The 12,398-nt window shown below is 32.2% G+C and overlaps 1 protein-coding gene across 1 annotated transcript; it reads left to right on the top strand.

Moving 5' to 3' along the window:
• The first annotated feature begins 256 nt into the window (after nt 1-256).
• LOC114082884 (killer cell lectin-like receptor subfamily E member 1) lies at nt 257-11,090 on the top strand. Its single transcript, XM_027923992.2, has 7 exons — nt 257-402; nt 1,846-1,934; nt 7,485-7,589; nt 7,921-7,959; nt 8,484-8,632; nt 9,453-9,553; nt 10,838-11,090. Exons 2-7 carry the CDS (start codon nt 1,859-1,861, stop codon nt 10,971-10,973), a joined length of 606 nt encoding a protein of 201 aa, XP_027779793.2. The 5' UTR covers nt 257-402; nt 1,846-1,858; the 3' UTR covers nt 10,974-11,090.
• The last annotated feature ends 1,308 nt before the right edge of the window (nt 11,091-12,398 follow it).

The raw sequence follows: 12,398 nt of genomic DNA, 5'->3' as shown, positions 1-12,398 counted from the left end.
TTCTGCAGAGACAACATACCTGTTTTTCAGTAAACAAATACTATTCTTGAAAGTTGCAGCAAATTAATTTGCTGTTTTGTAGATTATTGAAGTGAATAGACTTACTCTGGTTACTGTAATTGAAAAGACACCAGATTCTCCAATCGTAAGAAATTAATTTCTCTATGCTTATCATGGCTTGAAATGAAATACATTACTTTGCTTGGCTTCCAAGCAGTGCTCTCACCTATATTGTGGTTGTGAAGTTCCTGTAGTTAACTATGAAATGTGATACAACAAGCACGTTTTTTCTACTGGGATTGACAGTTTCTATTTCTGCTCTAATTTACCAGGTCCTGCCTCCTCACTTTCCCACATATTAAATTTTTAGTTCAAGTTTCTGAAATTTCTTCCTCATTTCAGGTACGTTTAACCTTTTCTACTTCATTCATAATTTTCCCTCCTTCAACTTTTAAAACAAACAATCACTAGGAAATTTTTAGGGGAGACTCTGTATGTTTTTAGACATTTTTAACTTTAAAAACTGCAGTTTATTTTCTGGCTTCAAGTTATCAAAGTTTTTCTTTCTTTGACTTTTTTCTTCCCAATCTTTGCTGCATGTCTAGTAGTTTTTCTTAGTAAAAGCTTGAAAAGTTGAGTCAGATATTATTATTATTATTATTATTATTATTATTATTATTATTATTTCTTTTTTTTGTAACCACAAAGAGCCATATCTCCAGCTCTTTTTTTAAATATTTTATTTAGAGGCAGGGTCAAAGTTTCTTAGGGCCTCCCTAAATTGCTGAGGCTGGCTTTGAACTCATAATCTTTCTGCCTCAGCCTCCCAAGCTGCTGAGATAACAAGCGTGTACCATCACACCTGGCAAGTAAGGTATTTTAAAGTCTGACAAATAATAGACTTTGTCCTGATCAGTGCTTTGCCAGTTTTGATGCCGAAAACCAATTTTAATAAATATTTATAACCAAAAATTTTCAAACTTTGAAACTTACATGTTTTGGTATTTAGTCTGTCTTAATTACTTTTTTATAATTAAATTCCTTATTTACTTATTCAAAATAAAGAAGATTTTTATAAAATAAAGAAATAAACTAGTAAATCAACAGACTGTATACATCAATAGGGTATATGTTATGTTGTGCATGTATGAATGTCACAATGAATCTCTCTAGTATGTTTAATTGTAACGCACTAATAAAAGAAATTTTTTTAAAAAAAGACTAAACATGTAATTATCCCACAACCCGTGAATTTCATTTCTGGGCATTTATCTGTATTAAGAATTGTAATGAAAAAAAAAAGAGTACATGTATAATGGCATAATTTGGTGTGAACATACTTTATATACAGAGTTACAAAAAATTGTGCTGTATATGTGTAATAAGGAGTGTAATGCATTCCACTATTGTGGTGTATTTAAAAAATAAATAAAAACAACAAAAAAGAAAACTAAAAAAATAATATATACATAAATAACTACAAAAAATCAACACATAAAAATAAATCCTAAAATAATATGAAAGAAAGATGCTTTCTCCAATATTTATTAATTATGAAATGCGAATATTAACCTCATGCTTTAATCATCAATTGTGAAATGTTTACTAGGGAGTACAAATAATAAAATGAATGCTTTTATTTTATTTAAATTACAATGATGCTAGAGAGGGATAGGCTTAGAATTTTTGGAAATAAAATCATTGCATATCTATAATTGTGTTTTCAATCCTGGCATATCTATTCTTCAACACAAATATTAAAAAATATTTCCCCCTGTTTTTATTATAAGATACCTTTCCAAATTATAGAGTGACATATCAATATTTGCACTCTTTATTTCACAGTGTTTTTTCCTATATGAAAATGAATGAGGAGCCTACAACTTTTACTACACTGAATGAGAATTATCAGCAGAAACACACAATGAAAAAAGGTATGAAGACTAAATTAAGTTTGAACAAATTGCCATTCATCAGGAAAAAGGTAAAAGACCAGAAACTTTACTAAAAAAATACAATAACATGGCAAGCAATATCATTAGCAAAGGTAAAATATTATATTTAATAAACATATACAGAATGAAAATTATGTAGTAATCTGTGTAATGTATTGGGGAGATACAAAAATATAGCAAAAACTTTTTCCAAATCTAAGTAGGAAATGCAAGTAAAATATTGAGTATTGACAATGTAGATTATGACAAAGGCCAAATGGTCAATATTATAAATAAATTGAAAGGTAATCTGTATAGTTTAGACATTTCATTGCTTAGGTGAGAGTTCCTTTAGACATGAATTTGAATAAGTCAAAAAAGTTGGAAATTCTCTTGCTACAGACTTCAAGGTGTCAAAGTGTGGAAAAAATTATGGGGCACAGCTGCATGAGAGGCTGAACTTAAGACTTAAGTTGTTCTGAGGCCTGAGAATTTTATTGTGCAAGAAGTCAACATATAATTGGACTGGATTGACTTCTGTGTCAGAGGGTGGTATACAGCTGATACTTGATTGTTCCATATTCCTGAAACAAATAAAAGACACGTATTTATTTCAAATTTGGATCGCAAATTGCATATAGCAACAACAAAATTAACCCCTATTTAAGATTTAATGCAGCTAATGTAATGGGAAGTTGCATTTAAGTCTTGTTTCTGGAACTCTGCATCTGATTGCAGCCAGCTTATGTTTTTCAGACCTAATGATCTGGGAAAGATATGAAGAATTAGAAGTAAGGTGGCAAGCTTTTCAAATAGTAGAAGCCAATTTCTTGTGGCTATAAAAATTAGGTTGCCAAGATTTCCTTGGATTATTTTTTACAAAAACATAAGCACGTTTTGTGTGAGTTTTTGGTAATAAAATTCAAAGTGTTTAGCTTTTAAGGGAAAAAAAGCATAATTTATAGTTATTTGTCGATTGAATAATACATGTTTATTAAAGAAAATGTTAAAAGTAGAGTAAACATTTTAGAAGTCCCCTATGATACTGTTTTCTGCTTATAAGGATTTGGAGTGTATAATTTAATATTCTATATATGTTACTTTCCACAATAAGTAGAAATATAAAGAAACTTTTCATATACAAAACTTTTTCATGTACTATATGACTTTATTTATATCAAGTTCAAATCGAGCAAAATTATTTAGTGGCAATGGAAATAAGGATAATGGTTATATTTTGACCCTATGGATGCTGATAATATTATGTTTTGAATAGAATTATAGTTGTACAATTATATGCTTATGATAAAGTCATATTTTGTGTCTTCTAAACTTCATATATTCATTAAGAAAAAGAAAGAAAATAAAGTATAAATTTTGTATAGCTGTCATGGAAAGCTATGATTATTAGTTGCAAGTTTTTTTCTTAGTAACTCATGGAGGTATTTGTGTGTGTGTGTGTGTGTCCTTTATTATATTTTAACACTTTTATGTATTAGGGTCTATCTCTGGGACTTCTTTTTCAATTCTCTCACTTTAAAAATCAATCTTGCTAATTAAGTCTATTTGCTGTTAATCAAAAGTAGAATGAGACCTTTAATTAAGTTTCAGAATTCTATTATTTTTACTTGCCTATTTTCCAAACTACTCCAGACTACTAAATCAAGTTCCAAAAATTCTGTTTCATTTTTTAATATTGTGTTTTATTTACTCATATAATTTGAGAATAGCTGAAATGTTTATAGTAATTTTTCTAGTTATAAAATTTGTTATATAAATTGTTTTTTATCTGGCTTTTTATTAAATTATTTTTATGTATCACAGATCAGGTTGCTGTGTTTCTACCTTGTGGCAAGATTAAGGGCCATTTCTCAAATTCCTAAATTTGAATGCTTAAATATGTGGTCCTTGCATGGCTGCTCTGAGTCCTGATGGAAACACATAGGAGATGCACCTCAAGGAGATGCCAGGAAAGAATACCTTCAATTTTCCATCCTAAATAATTTGGTAAAAAAATAATCATGCCAAGCCATAAATATCTAGCTAGTTTGGTTAAACTTGTATGCCAAGATGCTTCCTTCATCTAAAGTCCTACTTTGTTTCATGCTTAGTTCTCCAAAGATGGGAATATTCTTAGTGAGAAGTACCTTTAAGATCTTGCTTTCTGCCATGACAGAGAAGAAAGTGAAGTAAAGTGATTCAATAGGAATTCCAATAGTTTAAAATCTACAGAGATTATCAACCCAAGAAAATCTCAAGGAAAATGAAACAAGCTTTTGACATTTTACCTACATAGAAACTCCATTTTTTTTTTTTTTTTTTTTTTTAGTCTTTTGATCTTTGTTCATTTCCCATAAGGACAGATGGCATAATGGTGAATATCTGAAAAAAGAATTGAGGTGACAAAAAAAATAGGAGAATTTGACAAAAGATAAAATAATTGTCAAATGCATTGGAGAATCAAGGTGAAGATTCAGATTTTAGATGTGAATGAGCACTAGCTGTTCAACATCTTTCATCAGGTATTTGCAATACAGATGCAGGAAGAGGGATACTAGAATTCAGTTCTTAAGTGTTAACTTAGCAAATGTTGTAGAAAATGAGGACTCAGTGGAGGCTGCATCTCATACTTGTGTCCCTGTTCCTGGGTATTATCCTTCATAACACATTGTACACTTTCATATATGTTCACTGAGTTAAGGAAAGGAGGAAGTGTGGAAGGAAAAAATAAGTAAGTGGTACTTATTCAGCTTCCTAATTTAGAATGTAGCCACTTTTACTTTTTTATTTTTTAATATATGACAGCAGAATGCCTTACAATTCTTAATACACATATAGAGCATAATTTTTCATATCTCTGGTTGTATACAAAGTATATTCACACCAATTCATGTCCTTATACATGTACTTTGGATAATAATGATCATCACATTCCACCATCATTTATAACCCTATGCCCCCTGCCTTTCCCTCCACCCCCTTTTCCCTATCTAGAGTTCATCTATTCCTCCCATGCTCCCTCTCCATATCCCACTATGAATCAGCCTCCCTATATCAAAGAAAACATTTGGCATTTGTTGTTTTGGGATTGGCTAAATTCACTTAGCATTATCTTTTCCAACGCCATCCATTTACCTGAAAATGCCATGATTTTATTCTCTTTTAGTGCTGAGTAATATTCCATTGTGTATATATTTCACATTTTTTTTTATCCATTCATCTATTGAAGGACATTTAGGTTGGTTCCACAGTTTAGCTATTGTGAACTGTGCTGCTATAAACATTGATGTGGCTGTGTCCCTGTAGTATGCTGTTTTTAAGTCCTTTGGGTATAGACCCAGGAGAGGGATAGTGGGTCAAATGGTGGTTCCATTCCCAATTTTCCAAGGAATCTCCATACTACTTTCCATATTGGCTGCATCAATTTGCAGTCCCAGCAGCAGTGTATGAGTGTACCTTTTTCCCCACATCTTTCTTCAACACTTATTGTTGTTTGTCTTCATAATAGCCATTCTGACTGGAGTGAGATGAAATCTTAGAGTGGTTTTGATATGCATTTTTCTAATTGCTAGTGATGATGAACATTTTTTCATATATTTGTTGACTGATTGTATATCTTCTCCTGAGAAGTGTCTGTTCAGGTCCTTGGCTCATTTATTGATTGGGTTATTTGGTTTTTTTTTTGTGTGTGCTTAGCTGTTTTGAGTTCTTTAAATATCCTAGAGATGAGTTCTCTATCTGATATGTGAGGGGTAAAGATTTGCTCCCAAGATGTAGGCTCTCTATTCACCTCACAGATTGTTTCTTTTGCTAAGAAGAAACTTTTTAGTTTGAGTCCATCAAGAAATAAAATCAAAAACCACTTTTACTTTTTGTATAGGAAAGAACTCAGTGCTTAAATGAATCATTTCTCATTTTGGTTTCATAAAGTTTTCTTGCTCAGTTTTTTTTTCCTTTTCTTAGGTGGAGAGGAATAATAAAGAGGAGTATTTGGAGCTAGAATTTATGAATTAAGGACTGTACTCTGCCATTAATTTTTTTGTTTCCATTATTTCATTATATAAATTGTGAATTATTTGCTCATATTTTGTTATGATATTTATATTTCTGTTATTGATTGCTTGCCGGTGTCCAGCCCTAGCGGGGTCCGGGGAGTCCTGAAGGATGAGTGGCGTTGGCTAAACGATGAGACAGGAGTCATTTCGTTGGAGCAATCTCCAGAGAAAGAGCTCTAATGCAGCTTTCTCTGTGTCATCTTTTATTACAATTTTTCTCATCATTATAGATTCAGAATACGTCATTGATTATACAATTTCAAAACTTTGCCAAGACATAACGTTTCCTTAACCATAATTAGGGGTATAGAAAAATGTAACATCAATTTACAGTTTTCCAGGATGTGACTTTTTAATTATCAGTCATTAATAAAATGCGTCACTAATTTACATTTTTTCAGATTTTCCCAAGATGTACTATTAACTAATGCCAAACTACGTAACCAGACTAAGTCTCCTAACCTATCATTAACCTTTAAGTTTTAAAGTACACCTGCACTTTTATTTCTAATCTAAAATTCCCATCTAAAAAAGTCCCCTTAAGTCTTACACTTAAAATATCCTAAAGTTTATAAGCCATTCTTAAAGCATATCAGAAACCCACACAGCTAAAAACTTAAGAATTCTAAACCCAAGAATCTAAATAGAAAAATATTTCTAACATTATTCTAAAAATATGTCTTATAAAGCTACTTTAATTAATTCCTAAATTTATTCTCATAAAACTGGTTGAGCTACTTTCTCAAAGAGTTTCTTTGTTTCTCAGTCAAGGTGCACTAGTTCTTATATCTTTATAATCTTTCTCAATAAAAAGTAAGTTCTAAACATCAGTCCACTTTCCACCAATATTAAGTATGCTCATCATAAATCCCTATGTGAAGTAAAAAAGGGTTTAGAGAAATGAAAAGAATGTATCCTTATATGTCTTGACTTTCCTAAGTGTATAACATAATTTTCCTAAATCAAGAATAAAACTACATATGGTGGGTTTTGTATAATGATTAGGTTTTCTAAAAGGCCGGAAATATGGGCTTAGGTTCTAGTTGATTTTAATCAATGTGGTGCCTAAAATTCTTGTGACCTTTCAGAGAATGATTGCTGTCCATTATCAATTTTGTCCTCAATGTGCTGAGATAGTAGAGCAGCTTTCTACTTTGTCCTTGACATGCTGAGGGGTAGTAGAACAGCCTTCAAGGTAGTAGAACAGCCTTATGGCATTTAACATACTCATGCCTCCTGTCAAGAACATGAGCATGAAAATGAAAAGTCCCAATTACATATAAAAGGGTCTCATGGTTTCGGTTTCCCACCAACCAGCACGGCTTTGCCAGCATTCATTCTCAGTGTGGCCTTGTCAAGACAGTGGGAGAGTGGCTTTGCCAGCACTTATTTTCACTATGACCTTGTCAAGACAGTGAGAGACGGGGGTTGCTTTCACCAATTGCTCAGCACTGTTTTTATATCAAGAGTCTGCCTCTGATTTTGTTTCTTCTAGGGGGTTGCTCACCTTTTCCATGGAGGCTTATTTCTTGTGTGCTTGGTGTCATGTTCCTTCTCCTGATGGTTGCAACCATTACAGTGGCTTTTTTTACTGCAAACTGTGAGTAACCAGAGAGTCCTCTAAATTGTCTTCCCTTGGAAGGATTATTTCTTTCATATAATATGATAAGCAGAAACTAGGTTCACAATTTTACCTCATCAAAATTCTACCTTGACTGGGGTGGTAGTTCAGTGGTAGAGCATTTTCCTGGGATGTGCTAGGCCTTCCTTAGGCTCAATTCCCAGCATCAAGGGGGGGAAAAACAAAAAACTTACCTTTAAATTTTCTTTAAAATTTCTGACTTATGCTTATAGAATATAGACTTTTATTATTTCATTTTGATGTATTAATTTAAAGGAAGATCTAATTATGATATTGACTATTTTTGTAGCATTTTCTGAAAGAACATCTTCCTTAATGCAACAAAAAGGTAGGCAATGATTTTATAGCTTGGCTTCTTATACTGATTTAAGAAGAAAATACTTTTATTATTTGTATTAGTTCCATAAACATAGAGCCTTTATAGCAAGGTACTACAATATGTACTTACAGAAGTTATAAAATATAGTCCCCCAAACAACTTTAAGAGATAGAAGTTTATGTAACTTTCAAATAAATTCATTTGAGAAATTCTTGTGAGATCTCATAGGTTTATAGATCATAAAATTAAATAACATAAGAACAAATTTTTGAAAAGGCAGAATTTATGTTGAAAGGTCAAAATTTCCAGCCAAAAAAATTAATCTGGTGATGTAACATGAAGGTATTTCAGTCTCTAAATGCTATAATGATATAGAGGTAAGAAAACTAATGGTTCAGCTATTTTTATCATCTTTACGTAAGATTCCTATGCTATCATAAAGTGTATATTTATAAGGTGTGTTTTTAACAAATAATAAACAAAATCAGAGTTTGTGTATCTTCTCAGTGCAATGACAAAGAATCTTTGCCTAGGACCTTGCTGTCATCCTTGTCCAAAGAATTGGGTCTGGTTCCGATGCAATTGTTATTACTTCTCCAAGGAACAGTTATCTTGGAGGGAGAGTCAAAATGTCTGCTTATCTCTAAATTCCAGCCTCCTAAAGATAAACAGAGATGAGATGGTGAGTTTTTACCGAGTGTCATAATAATATGAGAGATATATGAGATTGATTAACTAGATTGAACTGAGGAATCTTTAACATTTGCCCAAATTCAGCACTAGACCAATAGCTGAAGGATAATACTCATTTATCTTTTGTTTCCATTTTCACATGCAAAATATAGGTCTATGTGGTGGGTAAAAAAAAAGAAAAATATTTTGAAATAATATTTGATATTACCTTTATAAAAATTATAAATAATAAATCCAGAGAGAGCCAGATATTATAAGGAATACCTCAGTCAAAGAAAAGGAACCTGGTATATCCCAGCACTAATAGGGTATAGCCTTTGTAGCTCCAAATCTAATACCATTGTGTGACCAGTACATCCGAATCTGGAACACTATGTGAGAAGATGGAGAATGGGTCCTAAATGTGCATCAGCATTGAAGTAAAGGTCCCATTGTGTCAGTTTTCCTAATAGAGAAGATCCTTTTTATTATGCACCCAAAGAGGTAGATAATGGGGGTAAAATTAATCTCCAAGAAATCTGTGATGGTTTTGTTCTTTTAAAAAGCTCACTCCTTTCTTCTTCAAACCAACACTATTATTTTTACTCAAAAAAATTTATTTATTTTCTGTATCTCCCATAAAATGAGGATGTTGTGTTTTTCACTGCTACTCATCAGCATCTAAAATAGTCTTGTACTACAGGATACATTAATGATTTTGTGGGCTGGAGGAATTGAATAAATATACATATGATGTTGAATTTTTTTAAAGGTTCTTTCATGCAGTTGATGAAAAAATAATAATTTGTGTATTTTTTTCTTACCACCAGAATTTCTTCTCTTTGAACTCTTTCTTTTGGATTGGAGCCTACTATAATGAAATTTTCCATCAGTGGGTATGGGAAAATGATTCAGCTCTGCCCCCTTATTTGTAAGTATCTACCTGACATAAAGGGCTTACTTTAAGTATAATGTTTGCCTCAAGGAACTGCATTTATCAAAAAGAACATTAATGAAGGATACCTGGGCCTTAATTTCAAGGACATTTGAGTAACAGAGGAAAGAAACAATGATTTGAAACCAATCTTATATACAGAATTGTAGATTCTAGAAGTAACTAACATTTAATTCCTTAATCTGCTCTCCCTGAGAATCTTTCTTATAAACCACATTCGTTTTCTAGTGCTTCCATAACCAAGTACCACAGACTGGGTAGTATAAACGGAGGACACATATTCTCTCAGAGGCTGAGATCAAGATGTCAGCAGGTTGATTTCTTCTGAGGTCTCTCTTCCTTGACTTTCAGACAGCCATCTTCTCCCTATATCTTTTCACTATGCCCAGGTTTCCTTCTCTTGTGACACCAGTCATATTGAATTAGGGCTCATCATAATTATTTCATTTTGCATCACCCATTCAAAGACCCTATCTCCAAACTTTCTGAGGATCTGAACATTTGAGTTTTGGGGAAATGCAGTTCAATCCATAATACATTGCCCTCTGACTCCCCAAACTTTCCATCTTTCTCATATGCAAAATACATTCTCAACAACTCCAAAGGTCTTCAATCATTTCAGCATCAACTTTAAGTCTACAATCTCATCTAACTGTCATCAAAATCAGAGCTGGTACATGAATCATTCTGTGGCAAAATTCCTCTCCTGCTGAGAATTTAGGAAACCAAATAATTTATTGTATCTTAGGACATAAGGGTGGGACAAAAATAGGACAAATATTTCCATTCCAAAAGGAAAAATCAGACAGAATAAAGGGGTCATAATGAATCCCAAGTAAGTCTGAAATTTATTAGGGAAAAGTCCATTAAATTTTAAGATTCAAGAATAATTCTTTTTGATTCATTGCAGTATTCTATCCTCTGGCCCCACCAGAATGGTGGCCGTGAACCCTTGACCCTCCATGGTGGTATCCTAGACTGATGTAGTTGAGGAGATGGCCCTTCCCTTTGAAACTGAGGCAGTTTCCCTTTCTCTGGAGCCAGGGAGGAGATAGCCCACTCCTGGGCCTGTTCCTCTATAATCTATCAACTTTTCAATTTACTAAAATTTTACTTGTATGTGCCACTAAGTGACAGAAATTAAATTTTGTTAAATTACATAAAAATCGTAATTTTAAAATTTGCATAAAACAAAAGTTGTATATTCCCTTTGAGATTGTATAGAATTCCATTATAACTGTGATATTTCTTCTGTTTTAGGTTTCAGCTTCCTAGACCTCAGATGCAACAAGCCTGTCTATCTTACAAATCAAAAGAAATTTATTTTTCTGAAACATGTAAAGAGAAACAAGGCTACATTTGTAAGAAGCACCTTATTTATCCTACAATGTCATAGTAGAGATGAAAGTTACTTTTTTTAATCCCATGTCCTGACAGCACTGCCAAGCTTTATACATAAAATAATGTAAATTTATATCTTTGATATAATAAAAATGATATCTATACAAATACATTCCAGTGTCACTAAAGTATGCTATAATTTTGTTGAGCAGATAGTTTTATTTACATGACTTTTCATGAAATAACACTGATAGTATTTAGGAGAATATTCATTTTATGAAACTTATAATAAATGATTTCTGAATTAAGCAGTGAGATAAGGCCCCTGAGATAAGGTTAGAATGTTGAATAGTAAAGATCCTATGTTATATATAGTTATATGATTGTTACTATCATTGTACATCGTGTGTGTGTGTGTATGTGTGTGTACATACATGCATGGCCTATAAAATTATTAAAATTTAGTGTTAAGCAATAGCAAAGATTTTATATGGAAAGAAAAACTGTATGATTACAAAAGAAATAGAATGGTTTCATAAATTTTGCAGATTAGTTTTTCATCTTATTACAATATAAATGTCCAATTAGAACAACAATATTTTCAGATATCTCTAGGCACATGGAGATAACTAGAGACACAAGCACAAATTTGAGTGATACAGAAGGCTTTGGTTTAAAATCCCAATTGTAAAATTTCTATTTCTTTAAATTGTTCTGTTAGATAAGCATCTTTAAAAGATATGAAATAAACAATTATTTACTTCTGGGCTGGGGATGTGGCTCAAGCGGTAGCGCGCTCTCCTGGCATGCGTGCGGCCCAGGTTCGATCCTCAGCACCACATACAAAAAACAAAGATGTTGTGTCTGCCAAAAACTAAAAAATAAATATTAAAAAATTTAAAAAAAAACAATTATTTACTTCAATTTAATCATTTTGATGGTTTTAGAGTTACTAAAATAATAAGGATAACAATTTGGCACTTATGTTTTCTTCATTTCTCTAAACTTCTGTGGCTTCTATACATACTGACATAGTAACCATCCTTCTTTGTTATTCCATAAGACTGGTAAAATTATATTAACAGAAAAAATATGTATTTTACTAGTGCATCTATTCTACTTCAACAGAAATAATGTGATCAAGACACAAGAATCAGATACTGTACCTAGGCTTAATGCAAAGTATTATCTATTTCCCCTTCACCATACCTAGTTTATTAGATATGGCAGCACTCAGAAGAAAATCCCAGGTAAAAAGGATCTCATGGAAAATAATTCTAGTATGTACCATCCAATCAATGCTTTATGGCCCTCATGTATTTTTCTTTGACTTTTCTTCTTCTTTCTTATTCTTTTGGTGAGTAAATATCACCATGGTTATGATTTTTGGTGGTGTCTCCTGTGGTCACACTTGCTGGAATGGTAACACAAATATTATAGCTAAAGCGATAGTGATTGGCCACATCCATACTTGTGAACT

Source organism: Marmota flaviventris, chromosome 3, assembly GCF_047511675.1.
Source record: "Marmota flaviventris isolate mMarFla1 chromosome 3, mMarFla1.hap1, whole genome shotgun sequence".
NCBI classification, from domain to species: Eukaryota; Metazoa; Chordata; class Mammalia; order Rodentia; family Sciuridae; genus Marmota; species Marmota flaviventris.
This window is presented reverse-complemented; position numbering and strand designations above follow the sequence as displayed.

Excerpts from the sequence above, each read along its gene's own strand:
- LOC114082884 (XM_027923992.2), top strand. The coding sequence starts at position 1,859 with ATGAAAATGAATGAGGAGCCTACAACTTTTACTACACTGAATGAGAAT. Across the intron at positions 1,935-7,484 it reads GAAACACACAATGAAAAAAG|GGGGTTGCTCACCTTTTCCA; the intron begins GTATGAAGACTA and ends TGTTTCTTCTAG. Across the intron at positions 7,590-7,920 it reads GGCTTTTTTTACTGCAAACT|CATTTTCTGAAAGAACATCT; the intron begins GTGAGTAACCAG and ends CTATTTTTGTAG.